This window comes from Colletotrichum truncatum (genome assembly GCF_014235925.2).
Source record: "Colletotrichum truncatum strain CMES1059 chromosome Unknown Contig_0005, whole genome shotgun sequence".
Lineage (NCBI taxonomy): Eukaryota > Fungi > Ascomycota > Sordariomycetes > Glomerellales > Glomerellaceae > Colletotrichum > Colletotrichum truncatum.
The window spans coordinates 2073573-2092992 of NW_027222402.1; the positions used below are offsets into that span (position 1 = coordinate 2073573).

Below are 19420 nucleotides of genomic sequence, written 5' to 3' on the forward strand. Positions count from 1 at the left end.
CACATCAACATGCTACAAGGAACATGGTGCTGTTGGGATCGTCAGGAATGCCACACCAAGCCTGCAAGGAAATTTCCCAATCGGGGCTCAAACGTTTGCCTGCGTTCTCTCTACTGTGAGGACCTCCAAGTAATTTTCCAAAAACAGTAACGTGCAGTGGAGTGCCTGTTGGTAGTCAACTTTAGATTCCCGGTTTGCTCAACTGCACAGCCGATGAACGGAAGTCAAAATGCCGACTTGCCGACATTGCCTGCAGAAGGAAGCCGGAAACACCCAATGACAACCCATTACATTTTCCTTTTTAGATCGACGCAATATCCATCTTTCCAGGGGTAGAACGCACATTTCAGATGACGTTGATTCAAGTGTGGATACCTAACAAGCACATCAACAATGTTGGATGTAAGTTGTTGTCAGCGACAGCTGAAGTAACTAGGCCAGGCTTTGAAAGGTCGTGAGCAAAGCGAAGTTCCTCAAGAAAGCAAAGCTGAATATAACATATGGGAAAGACGAGATAAGTCTTTCTTGTGCTAAAGTATCCGAGGGTGTAGGTATGTTCCAAACTGATGCATGTCAAGCTGCATATTAGAGAAATTGATATGCTTCAGATCCTCATTGGCAACAAGAGGGAAGATACTTCACTGCTAAACAGCTTCGTGGGCTAGATAGCGTTTGCACATAGGTCAAAGATTCTTCACTCTCATGTTTTATCACAGCATTTCTCTGCAACCAATCGGACTTCATCTCCGTCGACAGGGTTGCCCTTAATGAAGAACGTGCGTTTCGACCCAGCACAAAATCCCAACTTGTATCGGAGGGCCATGTTATGATAGGGTATTTGATAATGAGATCCCGTGTTATCCATACTTTTGCAATAAATCAAACATGTGATCGCATAGCATTGTGGAAAACCCTCGCCAAGGTCAAAAAAAGCCGAAAAAGGCAATTGCAAGTCCCAGGTTCGCGCAACTGAAGGATAAGCTGACGCACTGTGGACCCTGCATGCTTAATTATGGATATCTTTTCGTGTGCGCCTGGCAATTGTTCAATATACACGATGCGCGTACTACCTCGGCTTCTCCCCCATCCCTATCGTCATTCACTCTCTGGCTGCAAGCGTACTCAGCTTCTCATCCAAGGGCAGTGACCGTCGCAAGGTTTGATCCCAAAATAGTAGCAATATGCGGTGGGTCCTCAGAGAATCCTGGCATGAAAGAAATTCTCGTTATCTTCTAGAGCACTGCTGTCTGCGTTGTTTCTGTCATCGCTGCCGCTTCAGGCGTTCGTTGGATACGCATACCTTAAAAGCCCAAGCCTTTGTCACAATGATTATGTTATCTAGGTTAACGATTTACATGATATAGACGTCTTACTATAGTGAATAATTTGGTACTCTCAGCGAACGGTTCTCACGGTGAGAAAACCTTCGATACCATTGGACCAATCATGTTCCGTTTGAAACAACATGTACTCGACAATCTCAATTGAGGTTTACCTCACAAACGAATCCGAGAACGAAGCTTTGAAATCTTATTTCATGCGAGTTGGCTGGAAGTTATGGACTCTCTAGCATGTCTGGGTAAGCAATCGATCACGGTTTGTAGAAGTATTGAAGATGTGTGGCTGGTGAGTTCCACTCCATCCCTATCTCAACACTTGAGTAAGGTGGAAATGCAGAGTATGACTTGCAAGCATCATTCTCATATGCTATCCCAACACCTCCTTTGAGTCCACCAATATACTAGCCTGCTCCCTTGTTTGCCTGGTCTCGCCTTGAGGCCTGAAGCTATGCCAGCCGTCAGAGTCATCTCGCCTCAGACTTACTGTTAATACCGCTTAACTTACCTTTCACAGCCGAATGTGCTGAGGAAACTAGCCACCTCGGGTTGAACGCAAAATACGGATCGCATTGCTTTGTACACTTAGCCGATCAAGGGAGTAAGCCATTTCTCAACTCCCACTAGGCACATACTCAGCTACTTTTGTGGTCCATATGCTTAAGCCGAGCAAGATGAGCGACTAGAATTGCTGAGTCTCAAGAGTCATGCTCACTTCTGTTCCATTTAGGAAGAGCAATGCTGCGTTTCGCTCGCCTCATCTCTGCGCCACCTTTCCACGCCCAGGGCAGACTATGTCCCCAAAGCCTCATGTTGCTCGATTCCCGCAGCTCTGTGGCAACGGCTACGGAATTTGCGGTCATACATTGCTTCGGGTCGCCTTAGGTTAAGGTAGGCAGCCCAGTGCACAAGGCTACTCAAAGAGCCTTGAGGTCGGACTCAAATCCAGTACTTCAAAAATAGAATTAGCGTAGGGAAAGTGGTTCATGCTTGGCTTTATGTAAGGTAATTCAAAATGCATGACATCCACCTGAAGAATTAAATCTCACCTGCTTCTTTGATAGCTTCCAGATTTGAAGGTACGTGTTGGTGTCTGTTAATTTACCCGAAAGACCTCAAGCCTCCAATCGCCGCTTAGCTGTCCAATAAGGTCTTCAACATCAATCACATTCACTATCCACATCTTCCCGCAACAATTTTTCTCGCCCATTTGTTATTTGTCCTTCAAGCCGTTGGTATCATAGCCTTAGTGGTTTAGCAAGGGCCTGAAGAGTCTCATTCTCTGAAACAGCGTACCTGCCAGATGACCCAGGATAATAGTTAGTGCTGAGCCACCTACACTGTTACCAACGACTTCAACGGTCGTGCTTTCAAACAACTTCAGTTCTTTCTGCAGTCTGTCAGATGATTCTGCTCTTGTTTCGTTTTTGATAAAGATGGCAACTGAAACGCAGATCTCAACATTGGCAACCCTACTGCTGGTGAGTGCACTTCCAGCTTAGAAAAGACTGACGCTCGAGGAGCCTGGCGAAGAGATTTCAATGGTGCCATGTTTGCCTAATGCTTGTATAGGGAAAACGAAACTTAATCTGTCTTGATTTCGGGCCATAAGCACGATTGGAAATATGCGACTGATTGGATATCGATTCCCGATGACATCAAGCGTGGAATTAACTTTGAACTGAGGGGTATTGCAGCATCCTCTCACAGGGTTGGGAAAAGTACGCTCCTACTAAAGGATAAGTTGTCGAAACTGAACTCAACTGAGGTTCAAACATATCCGAAGCCTCGACATATTCTGCAAACATTGTCTTGTTATTACCAGCGATAAAAACGGCGGCTTTCCACGTAACTAACTCTTGCTTAGTGGAAACAATGAACGATGCTGCCCGCAATACTTTGGCTAGCCGGAATTAGGGGAAACGGCCAAGTTAACTCAGGCCAATCAATTTCATGACAATTATGAGAATTCATACCCTTTCCCGAAGAACGGCCTCTGCAACCAGTGCCTAAATGGGCATTCCTATTTCTGCTTAGAGCTGGAAAGGTCAGGTCGCTGAGTGTCTTGAAAATTCCCCACGCAATAAAGGAGTCTATATCGACGACGACGATCAGCACAGTGACCAAACTACCGAGCGAACGACAGAAGAAGAAGAAAAATTAAAGCAAGGAGCTAGGCGAAGAAAAACACAGACTTAGAATAGCACTACTTTGAAATTCTGGTTTTCCACCATAACTTAACAAGGTGTCTGTTTTGTATAAAAGATCACGTTGGATTCCCTTATATGTTCCGAGAAATCTGTGTAAGCGAATGTGAAAAGTCGGACTTCGCCTACAGGGTTGCAGTGGCAGCCGCACACCAGCCACCAGCACCTGTTAAGACAGAGATGCTGCCCATTTGAGATAAATGCAAAAGGATGCGTAACAACAAGTCGCTCACTTGTTGTTTGGTTGCACTTAAGTAGGGATTATGTGTAAGCACAGCTTACGCCACATCAACCTCAGTGTGTTTACTCTTCTTTAATCGACATACAGCATAGGCCCGAAGTAAAGTTTGAAAGTAAACCTTTGCACGCGGTTCGAAGTATCATTATGTACGATAGCTTTGAGTTATCTATTGAAAATCCAGCACATCGTTCATACACGCCCAATAGTACTTTTTTTTTCAAGTTATTCATATCCTTAGTTCGCTTGCCTACATGCGATCCTTTTGAGGCTGCAGGGCTGAAAGTACACGGCGACATAGCTCTTTGGACGTGCATTATCCTGAAAACTTTGAGATTTTGCTCCCAGGTGTAATTTGGTGACCCTTAGGTTGCTCTAGATTTTAAGATATATACAAACTTCCGTTGAGTTAGCGTACTGCGTCTAGTTATGCAACTAGCGCAGTGTTGACGGTTGTTGGAATAGACCAAGCCGGCGAGTGGGGCCGCTTCCGGCTCGGTCCCTTCAAAGATCGCTCGGATCCCGCCGACGGCGCGAGGAATTTCCCTTGGGGCGATGCTACCTTACTCAAGGTAAACTAGGCTTAATCGCTTTGGTGCCAGTGAGGGCAAAACTGTTGTGCTAGCTTACTGTGCGATACTCCTCATCTAATTAACATAAAGGAACAAGTGCCCAAAGAAAGGAAATGTCAATGTAAGCAGCGCCTTGTCTTGACTTCAACTGCTATATTATTGGGACCTTTGATCCCGCGCACAGGCCATTTAATGACCGCTGGAGATGACTGACAACAAGGTGAACATGGATAGTGAGCGGTGAATGTTAACCAGGTGAAGCCTAGTGGCCATTTCCAGATAACATGCTGGGGAAGTGACTTTCTTAGTTGATAACCTAGGATAGCTTTGCACCTGCCAAAGGTAAAGGAGTGGTGATGGCAGGTGGCAGTCGAGGTATCTTCATGCACCCCTGAACACCGCCCAATAGATAGAAGGCAATAACGCTTGGGCCATGTAGCGGTGAGAGGGTCACCGGTACCTGATTGGCCGGCATGAACCCCGCAATCACTCAAGTACTGGAGACCCAACAGGTGAAGCTAGCAGTGGGTTGAAGGCGCTAAACCTAGTGAGGGAGGGGGGAGCACCCTTTTTCTAAAGGCCTATCGTGCCACTGGTCGGTCTAGTTGATTGTGCCCCGCCTTGCCCACAACAAGTGACCCTCCAAACCTCTGAAAACCATCACCACACCTTCCTCCCCCCTAGCTCCTCCGAACCTCATCTCTGCGCTGCGCGCGTGAAAATATTCCCTTTTCCCCTTCCAATTTGCGTCGCAGTATCCCTCCAGATTTGTCGAGCTACGATTCATCATGAAGGGCGAGGTGAGTGAACGCGCCTATTGTTTCTTTCGGTCCCAGAGGTCGTCGTCGCAGCTTTGGATCGTGACTTCGCTGTCCACTTTCGCTGTGGCCACGACCCCTGAAATTTGGCCCAGCTATCCAGCCTACTTTACCTCGGTCTGCGGCTCAAGTACTCATATCAAACCTCTTTAGATTCTTCACCTTCATCTCGGCCAGGCCGGTACCCAGTTGGGTAACTCTGCTTGGGAGCTGTACGTCCACCTTCATCCCATGCCATCCTCATCCAAAAGAGAAATCCAATGGAACTGACCGCCAGCGCGTAGTTACCTTCTTGAGCACGGCCTCGGCCCCGATGGTCGTCCTGACCCCAATGCCAAGGATATCGTCGACGGTGGCTCTTACGAGACGTTCTTCACCGAGACCAACAATGGCAAATACGTCCCTCGATCCCTCTTCGTCGATCTCGACCCCTCGCCCATTGACGAGATCAGAACTGGCAGCTACCGCCAGCTCTTCCACCCCGAGCTGTTGATCAGTGGCAAGGAGGATGCTGCCAACAACTACGCTCGTGGTCACTACACCATCGGCAAGGAGATGGTCGACAATGTCATTGACCGTGTTCGCCGTGTCGCCGGTACGTCTCCACTTTATTGGTCTGCGTAGTTGTCAACCTGCGCCTAAACTGACCGACAACTCTACAGACAACTGCCACTCCCTTCAGGGCTTCCTGATCTTCCACTCCTTCGGTGGTGGTACCGGTTCCGGTTTCGGTGCTCTTCTGCTTGAGCGCCTCTCCACTGAGTACGGCAAGAAGTCGAAGCTCGAGTTCGCTGTCTACCCCGCTCCCCGTGTTTCGACCGCCGTCGTCGAGCCTTACAACGCTGTTCTCTCTACCCACAGCACTATTGAGAACTCGGACTGTACTTTCCTGGTCGATAACGAGGCTGTCTACGACATCTGCCGTCGCAACCTTGACATCCCCCGTCCCTCGTACGACCACCTGAACCGCCTGATCGCTCAGGTCGTCAGCTCCATCACCTCCTCCCTCCGTTTTGACGGTGCCCTTAACGTTGATCTGAACGAGTTCCAGACCAACTTGGTTCCTTACCCGCGTATCCACTACCCTCTCATCAGCTACGCCCCTGTCATCTCGGCTTCCAAGAGCGCCCACGAGAGCTTCAAGGTTCAGGAGCTTACCTTCCAGTGTACGTCCCAAGCACCCCATAGTTGTGTACTTTTCGGAGACTAACAGATCGCAGGCTTTGAGCCCAACAACCAGATGGTCGTTTGCGACCCCCGCAACGGCAAGTACATGGCTGTCGCTCTTCTGTACCGTGGTGACGTCGTTCCCCGCGACTGCAACGCTGCCATTGCCGCGCTTAAGGCTAAGGCTTCGTTCAACCTTGTCGAGTGGTGCCCTACTGGTTTCAAGCTTGGCATCAACTACCAGAAGCCCATGGCCGTCCCCGCCGCTCCCGGCGATGGTGGTCTCGCACCCGTCGACCGCTCCGTTTCCATGCTTTCCAACACCACCGCTATTGCTGAGGCCTGGTCGAGACTTGACCACAAGTTCGATCTCATGTACAGCAAGCGTGCCTTCGTCCACTGGTACGTCGGTGAGGGTATGGAGGAGGGTGAGTTCAGCGAGGCCCGTGAGGATCTTGCTGCGCTTGAGAAGGATTACGAGGAGGTCGCTGCCGATTCCTACGAGGCTGATGAGGGTGACGCCGAGTACTAAACCGACATGGGGAATGTTCTTTCTCCAATTCATGGTGTCTCGGCTGCTTCTGCGACCGATGACGACTTACCTGGTGGCCTTGGGCGAAACGAATGCATGGCAAAAAGTCTGTTTTGGCGGCCGTTGGCGTGTCGGTTCGGTAGATTTCTCTGTTCCCGCTCTTGCCGAACGAACTTGGACGCGAGGCACTGGATTACCCCATAACCCACGAATGGATATTTCGGCGTCAAGCTCGAGTTGATAATAGATGAGACCAAGTCACTTTTTTCTTCACACAAGTACATACCTGTGGTCTTCTGGTTTTCCCATTCTTGACAAAGAAGTTCTTGGACTCTGTCCCGTAGCCGATTGTAACTAAATTTGCTAATTAAAGTGGCCTTGAGATGAAAATTGTCCTGAAACCTGCTTTGGTCTGTTGCTCCGTGGCCAGGCAGCTGCCAAAATGTGTGGATTATTTGCCTCAGTGCATACCAGTGTAGATGCCATAAGCTATGGACTGCGATAACTTTTCATTTTAGACGCCATTTCCCTATGCTTTTTCTTCCACCACCTCGCGATGGCATCCATTAGAATAATACAGGCAAGACATTCCTTCCACATCGAATTTTATCAACAATTCCGTCTTTTTACGTAGACTTTTCCTTCTTTCGCCACTGCTCCGCTCTTCTGGCGCCACGACCCGTGGGCTTAGACTTCTGCACGCGACCCTTCTTGGTCCTCTTTCCAAACTTCAGGTCCTTAGGCTTCCCATCCTTGGCACTGGCCCGGCGGCCTTCGAAGATGAACTCCTCCGGTGCCTTAATATCGTCCTTTGGAACAACGCCCGAGCCGTTAGCCCTGCGATCCCTCTTGTCGCCGCCCTTCCGTTCGCGCAAGGCACCAGAGCGACCCAACAGGCGGCCTGCACGACCAGCCATAGACTGCTGCTCAGGGGTGATCTTGGCCCTGTACTTTGTGCTACCCGGCGCGCTGGGGTTAGGCTGGCCCTTGGTCTTCGAACGCTCCATGGCGAGGGCTGTTTTGTGAGGTGCTTTGGCGCGAGTCACACGCAGGGCACGGGGAAGCATGGGGGGATACTTCTTGCCGTCCAGAAGCAGGGCTGCTTCAACGTGGTTGCCATCCTGAGATTGTTAGTCTTTTGAGGAATCATAGTTGGGTGCATTTGACACTCACGTAGAACTGAACATAAGCGAAGCCCTTTCCAACTCTCGTTTTGGGGTCGCGAATGACGCGGACGTTCTCAACCTTGCCAACGTGCTTGCCAAAAGTCCTCCACAAGCCTTCCTCGACGTCCGAGGGCACCTTGTTCCGTTTCTTCTGCACCGTCTCACCGTCTTCACCAGTGGTAAGCACGGTCTCGTCATCAACAAAACCAAGATTGCCGACAAAAACGCAGCGGCGGTGATCAGTCGGGGCGGGATGGGCAACACTGTCCACACGCAAGTGGCGGTCCAGAACGACAGTGCCGTTGAGCTCCGCGACAACCTTGCGCGCCGCGGCTGGTGTGGAGAAGACGACGTAGGCGTTGGCCGACTTTGTCGTTTCTTGCATGAGAGACTTGGTGATATAGGCGGCGCGCTTGGGCAGAGCACCACCAGAAAAGGCAATGGAGCGGAAGCGGATGGACTCAATCTTCTGAGCGGGGGTAGCGTCCTTCTCAAGGACGCTGGAGAGATGAGCCTCAAGGGTTCTCTTGGCAGCCTTGTTTGCGACGGCCTCAGAGGCAACGTTGGATAGGAAGACAGTACGGTTCGCCTTTTCAATCTCGGCGTTCTTGTCTTTGCTCTTTGCATCAGTAGCGAGAGACTCGTGGACTGGGATTTCGGAATTCTCCTCCTCGTCCTCGTCCTCAGATGCCCCTGATGTTGCCTCGTCGCCCTCTTTCTTGCTGCGCTTTCCGGTAGGCTTTTCATTCTCCTCGGCCTGTGCAAGTTTGCTCAAGTACTTTCCCTCGATATCATCCTCTTCCCGCTTGCGCTTGCGTTCCTTTTTAGGCTTTGCAGCTTTCTCTGCAGTCTCCTCTTCCTCCTCAGGAGACTCCTCCTCCTGATCCGAGGATGAATCATCTCCGGAGTCTACCTCGGCGTCATCTTCGACCTCACTGCCCTCTTCAGACCCTTGCTCTAGCTCTGAAAGCTCCTCATCGTCCTCCTCGTCGGCATCTGGGAGCTCTTCGTCTGAGTCGGGTGTGTCGGGCTTCGCCTTCGGGGGAGGCGCTTCCGAGTATCTCGCCTTTGAAGGGGCTTTTACTGGTCCAGCCTGAATTTTGTTAGAATTATTCGAGCCCAATTGGTCAAGATATCTATATGTTTAGGACTTACACTAGATGCGAACAGAGCATTGAGGGTGGGGTCAATGGCCTTGTTCGAGGCCGTGAGTTTTTTGTCACTATCATCTTTGTTAATAAATAGGAATATTTGGCTCGGAAATATGCATCATATACCCTTTAGCCATTGTTGCGACGAGTTCTTTGCTTGAGTGACGCCCTGGTATTTTTTTTTTCTGGCGACGGGCCTGCTGTAGATGCACCGGCCCCCCCAAGTCTCTTCCGCAACAGAAAAAATAATCAAGCTCCTCTATCGCTGGTCTGCGGCCCCCCCAGCCGATAAGGAAATGTCGGTGGTTCGGAGGCAGATAAGGACCGGAACAACCATCGATTGGTGCAAAACGTCAGAAGGCCGCCATTTGCCGAGAACAAGTGCCCCGTGCCAACTGTTGTGCCAGTGCTCACCGCTTTCGCTCTCAGGGCGAGGACTGGTTCTGCCGACCGATCCTGGTTCCGCACTGGGAAGACGGGAAAGGCACAGAGAGGGAGCAGGTGAGCGCATCTCATGGAGCGGCAGGTCACTAACGCTTCTCTTCCCATCTCCGAAAACCCACCACAACACCACCAAACCGTGCTCGCCTACGTCTGTTTTTTGGACCCTGGCAATTCCAAGCTTTCATGCTACTGCCTGCCAGCTTTTATTTACTCCTCAATTCTGGCAGCTACTTGTTTTTGTTCCCAAAACATCTAGCCCGCCTCTTCAACCTGCTGCTGGTTGTCCCGCCGCGCCCCGTCTTCGTTCCCACGAAAACTCGTCTGTCCGAATTGCACCTGTCCACGACCCCTCCCGGCTCCAAACCACCCGATTTGATATCGCACAACACGGTATCAACTCTCTGTTCCAATGGCAGCTACGGCGTCAGCGCCGCCTGCCCTCTCTCCAGGGCAGGCGACGCTCGATCATGACGACAGCAACATCTCCAGCCCTTTGAGCGACGTCGAGGATAAGGACGGTGGTGAATCCCTGGATGGCATGCAGCTTGACCCCCCTCAGACACATCACGACGATGCGCTCGACTCCGACAGTAACCTGTCCGAGGCAAACGATACAGAGGCGGAGACTGAGCGCCTTTATGACACCCCGCAGGCCCAGCGGCACAAGGACGTGGTCGTCAATCAGTTTAATGACGGCCAGATATTTGAACGCACTCCAAGCAAGCTTCAAAAGACATTTTCAGTCGACGGCGACGACGATAGTCTTTCCGATCGCGACGACGTGTCGATGCTCTCCAGCCGCGGTGACGAGGCATCGCCTAGCAAGCCCAAGAAGTCCACCGAGCCCACATCTGCCGACGGTAATTCTGAGAGCATCGACACCAAAAAGAGGAAGAGATCGCCGATCGCGGAGTCTTCTGAGCCGGGGCAGCCTTCTCGAAAGCGCACTGGCTCTGTCGTGCCCCATGAGCAGGAGCAACACAAGAACAACGTGGAAATGCAGGAGGACGATGCTCCATCCACAAATTCCCACAGTGGTGACCATTCTGCGACCGACGATAATGTCCTAGAGCTCCCACCGAACAAGCGTGGTCCGTCGCGCGACACCCACAGCCCCGTCAAGGATTCCCAAATAACGAAGAAGATCACCCGCAACGGTAGCAAACGTAAAGGCAATGTTACCGAGATCCAGGATCATGAAGGCCATGACGGTGACGCCCGCGACGACAGCAGAGGCGACGAAGATACAAGAGCTCACGATGATGATCAAGCTGAACAAGAGGGCGACGATGACGCAGAAACGACACATGATGAAGAACGTAAGTAACTCCGTTCAATTCACCGCCCCCATACTGACATAGCATTCAGTAGAGAAAAAGCGTGCTGCCGTTGAAGAATGGACAGATCTCGAAGAGAAGTTTGTGCTTTTCCGTGAGCGGTAGGTGTCCGTATTTTCCCAATTACGTTCTTCACACGTTAATTGATTTGTTCCAGATTGTACAAGGATCGCCTCGAGCGCCTCGAGCAAGAGGAGCATTCGCTACAAGCGGAACCTCCTTCCCACCCTGAGTATCTGAACATGAAGCAGTGTTTGGACGAAAGGCTGGAAAAGAAGCTCCGTCATATCAACAAAGAGTACGAGCTATCAGTCGAGGCACTTGAACGGCTAGCAGTGGCACGCCGCGCCCAGATCTGGGACCAGTTTTACCAAGGCGCGCGAGAAAAACGGTCAAGGATGCTGGAAGACTTGAACAAGGAGTGGTACGAAACCCAGAATGCCAGACGGAGCGCACACAGCGTCCCAGACTACGGCCTTCTGTTCCCGACCAATCCTATACAGCGAACAAGGAATGCCGTGGCATACAACTCGGAGGTCTCGTTTCTTGCAGGCCTTGCCAAACATGAGGGCTTTCCTGCCGTTCCAGCCATGCGGGGTGCAAATCTGTTGGAGATCGAAGATGACTTGGAGGCCATAAAAGTAAGCAGATGACCGCCCTATTTATTGTGCTTCCTTTAACAGTCTCTTAGCGCAACTCTAGGCCTCGTCAGCGATCAATAATGCAGCCTCTCGAGGACTATCAGGCAGTCGCATTTGGAGGAACTCTTGGCCCAGCAGGGGAGCAGTTCATCAAGGATACTCCGTGGGCAAATCCGAACCATTTCTCGCACAAGATCAACCCAACACCTGCAGCTCCTGGAGCTCGTGTCAACAGCCCACTGCAAGGAAGTAAAGCATCGGCAGCAGGCCTGTCACAGCCGTCACCGGCTTTGTCGAACGGTCATTCCGCCCCCCAGACGTCCCCGCACGCGAATCTTTTCCCTTCTGCATCTCCAGAGATGGTGCGAATCGCCAATGTTCTTACGCAAAGCGCTCAAATGAAGCGTGTGGGAAGTCGGGCTTCGAAAGCTGCAAAGGACTCTACCCCCAAACAAGAACCAGTAACAGCGATGGCAAGTTAGGGCGGCATCACCTGGTGGCTGGCGGCGTTTTCGAGGCTTACTATACTGTTATGATACCCCACGACGGCTTGGGCGAATCGCCCTTTTCATTATTATTTCCCCCCCTATTTCTCAACTGCGTTTGCGCCGCGCGCAATTGCGCAGGCTTTCTTCTCTTGGGTTCGCATAGAATCGCGGAGATCCTCACATTTATCAAAAAAAATGGGAGGTTTGGATCGGATTGGGGCGCCTCATCTGCATTGGGATGGACTGGTTTTTACTGTACCTTAACGAGACATGTACAGAATCGTTGATTGAAGATTTGATGTTCTACATTGATGTACTAGGCGTAGCAAGCGAGTTATGTCTCGCTGGTATATATATAACACAATGCAAAAGCTCATTCGTCTGCATGGCTGCTTTTTCATGTTGCGTTGACAGCATCTGCCTCCCAATGAACCTTTGCATTAAATTCGTCCAATAATTCGCTCCATCACGCTTAGTTGGATTTCGCAGGTTGTCTTGGGGTGTCGGGAACCTTGACGTCTTCGAACTCGTCCTGGCCGACGGCTCGGAGAGTATACCAGTCTAGATAGGTGAACAGTTAGCCAAACCACCATTACATTCAAGTCAAAGGGGCGCGGGCAAGGGCTATGACATACAAACTGCACCGGCGAAGCACCATAGGCCAGCACCGACAGCAAGATTCTTAACGAGGTATGGCTTTCGGGCTCGAATCAGCGCCGGACCTTGGCGCAGGTTGCGATCATAGTAGGAGGATTTCTTCGGGCTGTTTTTTCTGCTCGTCAGACCACTCATCCGGGGAGGGCGGGAGATCGGAGATAATACCCTGCCATTGTGACCGGGTGCAGCGTTTCTCTAATATGTTGTAGATCGTGGCAAGAAGTCCCAAAGTCAAAGAAGACAGGTGGGTTGGTTCTCTTTTCACGGTGATTCTGGTTGCGCCGTCGATGAAGCTCGATATCGCTTGTCGCATGGACCGAGCAAACTGGAGGAAATTCACAGGCCTCGCATTCCCTCGTCGCTGATTGGCATCGATAGCTCGGCAGAAGACCGGCAGAACTGATAGTGACGTATGCGGGTCCGATAAGCTCAAGCAGGGGTTTTGCGGGCAGATGTTTTTTTATTTTTTATTCGTTGGAGGAGACAGTCGCTGCCCTTAGGTAGAAGTCTTGCCTTACCTGCGAAGATCAGGGAAGCTGTAGCACCAAGCTCAAATCATCAAGCCAACTGTGCAATGAAACACGGGATCGTCCGGGAACTCTATCCCAAAGACGAATAATTCTTTTAGATCTTTCTTATCCATTTCCCAGAATCACCTCGACTTAACGCTGCTTTACAGGGCACTCTTTCGTCACCCAAGCGCCTCACAATAGACAGGAGCGATTAAGGCAGCCAGTACGCTAACCAAAAGTAAATCACAGCGGTCGACACGCCCCGTCATAACCCGCGTCGCTTGTCACGCAGCCTTTCGACGTCGCCAGGTGCTGCTGCTTGTGCCACTGGAGAACCCTTCAAACTCTGGAGCAGGGAAGGACAGGCAATTCTATTGCCCAGCCGAGGTCAATTGTCTGAAGTCATCTAATCAACCAACCACGATTTTACAACTTACCCGGCGGACTGTACGATCTAAGGCGATTGCGATCTTGTATTTTTTTCCAGCGCGTTGGAGGATGGTGAACTGGAAAAGCTCGAGCTCTCCATATTTCGACAAGTCGCGAAAGCTCCTATGCTCGTGATCTCAAGCCTTTCCGCCTGTGTCAAATTCCATCAAAACAACACCCAAATCATTTCTGATTTATTGAATTCTTACGATACTCCCAATTCGTAGTCATCAATTATTACGCAACCATGGCGTCGTCCTCCGAGCAGGCGTCAGTGAGCGACCAAATCCGCCAGCTCAACGACGCTCGCAAGCTCGTTCTCGGCGACGTCAAGTACTACCCGACCGTGGTAAAGAGCATCCTCCCGATCGTCGGTCCCTCCGCACGTGTCGAACTCCGAAGATGGGGCGCCGATTTTCTCGCAGAGGCCTTTGCGACGCCTGCCCTCCCCGGAAGTGAGAAGGAAACAATGCAGCTCTTCGTGCTGGACACGCTGCAAACTATGGTCGAGAACCCAAACGAAGATGCACATGTTCTACGGAGTGCTATACAAACAGCGGCTAGCATCTATCCCTTTGCGCTGAGATGGATGTGCGTGCGCCCGGATCAGAGAATACTTGGATGTGAGCAACTGGAGGCTGACGATTCGGTAGCATTAACAACTCGTACGACACCCTCACGTGGGAGCGGATGGTCGCCATCAAGACGAGGATATTGAGGATATGGGACGATGCCGAACCTACGGTGCGGATATGCTGCATTAAATTTGCCCAGCGAGTGGTTTTGGCGCAATCGGCAGCCAACCCACAGGAACCAAGGGTAGGCACGACCTGTGACATTGATGTGTCGACGACATTGACAAATTTTTATAGCGTGGTGACTCTCTCGACATATCCCTTGATAAAATCCCCCCCAACCACCAGACATTGGACTCTCGAACCCTTGACGCTGAAGGAGCCGGGTTGCTGGATAGAATGCTGGGTGTACTGCAGGAGAACAGCAGGTAAGGATCGTGTAGGGGGAGAAAAGTGTGGACAACCGCTAACCGCAGCGCCCTGATGATAGTGATGTACTCATTGTTGATGCCACTCTCAACTGCCTTTCAATCCTGATCCGCACTCGGCCAGGTACGGCCAACAGGATCTTGAATGCCGTACTCAACTTCAACCCACTGAAACTGGCCAACTCGCCCATGACTCCCAAGACCCGTGTAATGGTGAAGTCCATGGAGAAGACCACGCGTATGCTACTGATTCATCTGTCTAAACGGTATTGCCCACAGTCTCTGACCTGTCCATACTTGCCAACTAACATGGATATACAGCGACCCTCATAACCCCATGGCGCCGCGCATCCAGCAGCATGTGGAGAGGATGATGCGCATGCGGAACGAGATCTTTGACGAGGCTGGCCGTAAGCGAGCCCTTGAGGCTCAACATCATGACGGCATGGATCCCAAACGCCAGCGAATGGTGCCGCAAATCTCATCGACGCCGCAAATACAAATCACACCATTACCGCCAGGTCCTCATAGCTTAGGTGATGTCTTTACTCTCACAGGAAGCGAAGGGCTTAAGGCGTTTGATGTGGCAACTCTGCCTACAGCTATGGCCGCCAAAATCAGCATCACTACCCTGCTCCGTACAGATCATCAGCTACTCACCAAAGCCATCGAAGTAAGCATTGTTTGCCATTTTGAATATGACGTCCTCTGACACATTGCAGGGTATTCGGGGACGACTGAACGCCTTGGCCGCTCAGCCGCCACCGCCTCTCAACCCCGAGACTGCTCCATTGGGTGTTGATGAGGATGATGACGACTACGAGCCTGACTTCTTCGCGGCCGAGGATAATGAGCAGATCTTGAATAAGCTTGATAGTGACTCCGTGGCCAAGCCAGACGATGGAGACCTTGGCCTCAAATCATTCAAGCTACCTCCCCCACCGGCGCTCACGCCGGAACTGGCGCTCAGCGCGGGTCAAGGCTCGGTGATGTCGTTGTTCCAATTCGTAAAGACGCTGGAAGACCCTGCCAAGAAGTCCAAGTCGGGTATCAACAGGTTGGCTGCCAGTAGCAACGATCGGGAATCCTGGATTGCCATTATTACCCGCTTGGCCAGCCGGTCGTCTGCTGGCTTAGAGGGTGTCGATGTCAAAGATGAGAATAGTAGTTCCGTCGCACGATTGTCCCTTGGGAACAGTATCAGAGACTCCTTGTACAGCTACGTTCTTGAAGACTTCCGAAGACGAATTGACGTAGCCATTACTTGGTTGACAGAAGAATGGTACAACGATCAACTGCAGAAGAAACAGGAAGGAGACCACCCTCTGCACTACGAGAAGTGGGCGCTAAAGTTGATTGATGGTTTCTCGCAATACCTTAATGCCCAAGACAAGGTTCTCACGCGGTTCTTGGGCGAAATCCCCGAGCTTAGCGCGGCAATCCTGTCGCGGGTGAAGCTCATGTGCCGAGACCCGTTGGTGGTGCCACTGGCTCTTACGAGCCTGTTGTACCTAGTCATGATGCGACCACCAGTCAAGGAGCTTGCTCTGGATACCGTCCAGGATATCTGGACAGAGTGTAAGTAAAAAAGACAGCCATGTTTTGTGTTGGACAGTTGCTGATATCACATTGCAGTTGAGGACGCGCGACCATTGGCCGCGAAGTATTTGGTCAAGTTCAGGCCGGCCTTCCTCGAGGCGGCCAAGGGCGACGCGGAAAACACCACTGCTGCCGCGGCAACCAACAACACGACGACAATCGCGACATGACCACGGCCACTGGTATGCGGCCCTTGATGCACGCGATCACGGATGATTACACCATATGAGCACAACGTCAACGGACATGTCAACCTGGGGAGAAACGGAGAACTACCCAGGATAGATGGAAGCTGGGACTAGTTTATCACTGTACAAGGTTGTTATTAGCAACAGAATGGATGTTGCCGAGCCCCTCAGTATACCCTTAGGAAATTTGGAGTAGGGCAAGAGCCTCGACCCTCGCAGAGAGGAAGAAGGATGACGGGGCGGAAGATTATCACGGCATATGCCTGGCGTTTGATTGGCTTTTGGACCATGAAGTGTACGGATAACTATGTGCATATAACCCAAAAGGGTTGGCCTTGGGTGAAAGAGGCTCAAAAAGCAAGTTAGTGAAAATGAAAACTCTATGAAGGGTGATTTTAACGCGGCTTTGAGCAACACGACTCTTCCACCCCTCCCAGTGTGGTTTTTTTTTTTCCCCTCCCCTCCCCTCCCCTTCCAATCAATGCCACACTTTTAGAACTTATCCAAAAAGTCTTACTGTGAAGCAGTCAGAAGCACGCTACGAACGGGTCCATGTGGCCGAGCACAGCCGGAATGCGGGAACGGTTGGGTCTGGTTGACGGGATCCCAGGCTTTGGTGTCGGCCCTCCCCCCCTCTCCTCTTGTGTCCCTACCTAATTTCTGGCCCCCCCATTCAAATAAACTACGCAATGGACCAACAGACCGACGCTAGTAACCAGCCCTGAGCCTTGTGAGGAGGGGTCCGTCGGGGCGATCAGCCGTTCGGTAGCCTCTGCGGCTTTCATTTACGACTGCGCTTGGCATATCAAGTTTAAGGACCTAACAAGAATTAAAAGAAAGAAAAAAAAAGAATAAGAAGTGTGTGTTTTGGGAGGTGCGCTTTGTTTGTGTGTGTGTGCGTGTTTGCGTTTTCCTAGTAAGGTTAGAAGGCTTTGGTCATAGGCTGTCTGAGTGGATGCCATGTGCTGTTCAGCTACCGGGAGGTTTTTTTTTGTTGTCTCGTGTCAAAACTGGCAACGTGCCGACTCTGGATGGAGTGCCGGAGGAATGAGGTGTGAGATGAGATGTGACGTTTTGATTGGAGAGAAGAAGACGGGAGAAATACAAATTGCAAAACAGGGGGGGGTTAGGTCACGGCGTTTGCGGATGTACTCTATGAGATTTTGTTCAGTTATATAGCTTGCTTACTTGGTGTGAGAGACTACCACAATGATTTACTTGCAAAGATATTGGTAAGCGTCCTTCTTTTTGCGGCTGCCGACGAAGAAGCCAATCAAGTTTGCAAATCCGATGTTGCGTCTCGTGTTTAAGGTCAAGTAGTTTCGGCGGCAGGTCTTCGGGTGAAGGTTATCTCTGCTGATGATATCCTTTGCCTGATTGTTTTTTTGGGTGTTGGGGAAGGTTTCACGGGGAGGGATGGAGTTCAGTTTAGGGTTTTCTCGTTCGTCTTGTCATTATTCAGCTCAGGCATGTATATTGTAAGGCCTGCGTTTCTTGGCCCCAACCAAGGGGATCAAGTTGTGTACAACATGGTTGATTAGAAGAGGCTGCCGATGAGGGAAATGTCCGAAAAGTGGTCATTCCAAGGGGCTGAAGGGGACGTAGTGAGTCTTGTTGCTGCTGGAATCGAGTTAAACTTAATGGCTGGCTGGATGGATAGTTGCTGAGGGGTCGAGTAAGGAAGGCATGTGAACTCATTGATGACCACCGTCACCGGAGACGGTCCGAAGATGGGAGGAACCTTGAATTGACTCGGAGGTTGTTAAGCTGGGCGGGGACACGGTTGGTTTGGATGAGATTGGTGGAGGGGGGACGGGAGGGGAAAGAATGGCTGATGGTGGCTGTATTTGCTTTTCTTGAAAAGCGCATATATTTCACCAGCGAGCCTCAAACGGCGAATAAAAATGGTGAGGGGCATAGTTTATGCAAGAGGGGGCCTATCGTGAGTGATTCAAGGACTATTGAAGACCTAGCCACAGAAGTCATAATACTGATTTGTAGGCCTGTAAGAACGTCCACTCATGGTTTGCCCTTTCTTGCTATAGGTTTCGATTCAGGAGATGCAAAGGGGGGGGGGGGGACCTGTTACTCAGTTAAACAGAAAGGAAATTCGATGTAATGCGTTCAGTGTCTTTGTCAAACTTGATCTTTGTCCAACATTTCCCTTAACCTCAGTCAGCTAAGACACACCCGACCAAGGAGGGCAGGGCGGGGATCACAAAAACAGATGTGTGAGGGACCGTGCATACAGCTTCCCTCTTCCCACAGCCAACCAGACCAGAACAGCAAAGTGACGGCACCAGCGATGATCGTTGCTGGGGAACAGGGTGGTGTCCTGCTTTTTAGTGGGGGCCAAGTAGCCTGTACCGCCTATGGCTCTGCTGCGGCAGCCCGAAAGTAGGAGCCCTGCCAGGCCCGTGGCCCTCTTTGATTTGCCTGCCCAGTGCCTTGGGTGCTTGGGAGTACCTCCCCCCTCCCACCATTTGCAGTGGTGGTGTTGTGCTACTTTACGGATACTGGGTGGTGTTGTCACCTCCCCCTGACTGACGCGGTATGGTGGTTCCCTCGCGACTCGCTTTGTGCCTGTGCCTTGCCCTGTACCTGGATCGAATTTCAAGGGTGGTGGACAAGAAAAGCAATCGAATCCCGGGAGAGAATCCACACCTGGAAATCTGGGGGGCCGCAAAAAAGGGAAAAAGAAAAAAAAAAACATTGACATGGCCTGGCCTCGCTAACAAGGCGCCGCTGCTGCAAGGAGAGCGAGCAGTTCTTTCGGCCATTCTCTGATCTTCTGCTTAGTCTCCGTCTCAGCCGCTTCTAATTTATCTGGGCTTTCCCCTTCTCGCTCGACCCTCCTTTCCCACCTCCTGTCAGAGGATAATGACCTGACCTGACTTGACTTGACTGACGTAGCACATTGACGGCACCCACGTC

The 19420-nt window shown here is 51.1% G+C and overlaps 5 protein-coding genes across 5 annotated transcripts; 3 read left to right on the plus strand and 2 right to left on the minus strand.

Annotated features, from left to right (window-relative positions):
- Nucleotides 1-5142: 5142 nt before the first annotated feature.
- CTRU02_208641 (tubulin alpha chain) lies at nt 5143-6871 on the plus strand (the record flags this gene model as incomplete). Its single annotated transcript, XM_036733273.1, has 5 exons — nt 5143-5154; nt 5326-5384; nt 5457-5767; nt 5835-6338; nt 6393-6871. 5 exons carry the CDS (start codon nt 5143-5145, stop codon nt 6869-6871), a joined length of 1365 nt encoding a protein of 454 aa, XP_036575030.1.
- A 626-nt stretch (nt 6872-7497) lies between these two features.
- On the minus strand, nt 7498-9325 carry CTRU02_208642 (Nucleolar protein 12; the record flags this gene model as incomplete). The annotated part of the gene is made up of 4 exons (XM_036733274.1): nt 7498-7992; nt 8045-9130; nt 9193-9259; nt 9315-9325. 4 exons carry the CDS (start codon nt 9323-9325, stop codon nt 7498-7500), a joined length of 1659 nt encoding a protein of 552 aa, XP_036575031.1.
- Nucleotides 9326-10041: 716 nt separating this feature from the next.
- On the plus strand, nt 10042-12092 carry CTRU02_208643 (transcriptional regulatory protein dep1; the record flags this gene model as incomplete). Its single annotated transcript, XM_036733275.1, has 4 exons — nt 10042-10951; nt 11001-11070; nt 11127-11610; nt 11661-12092. 4 exons carry the CDS (start codon nt 10042-10044, stop codon nt 12090-12092), a joined length of 1896 nt encoding a protein of 631 aa, XP_036575032.1.
- Nucleotides 12093-12570: 478 nt separating this feature from the next.
- Nucleotides 12571-12890, minus strand: CTRU02_208644 (uncharacterized protein; the record flags this gene model as incomplete). Its single annotated transcript, XM_036733276.1, has 2 exons — nt 12571-12659; nt 12734-12890. 2 exons carry the CDS (start codon nt 12888-12890, stop codon nt 12571-12573), a joined length of 246 nt encoding a protein of 81 aa, XP_036575033.1.
- Nucleotides 12891-13943: 1053 nt separating this feature from the next.
- Nucleotides 13944-16468, plus strand: CTRU02_208645 (mRNA cleavage and polyadenylation specificity factor complex subunit pta1; the record flags this gene model as incomplete). The annotated part of the gene is made up of 7 exons (XM_036733277.1): nt 13944-14287; nt 14350-14515; nt 14569-14699; nt 14762-14965; nt 15021-15372; nt 15422-16277; nt 16335-16468. The coding sequence occupies 7 exons, from the start codon at nt 13944-13946 to the stop codon at nt 16466-16468; spliced, it is 2187 nt and encodes a 728-aa protein (XP_036575034.1).
- Between the last annotated feature and the right edge of the window lie 2952 nt (nt 16469-19420).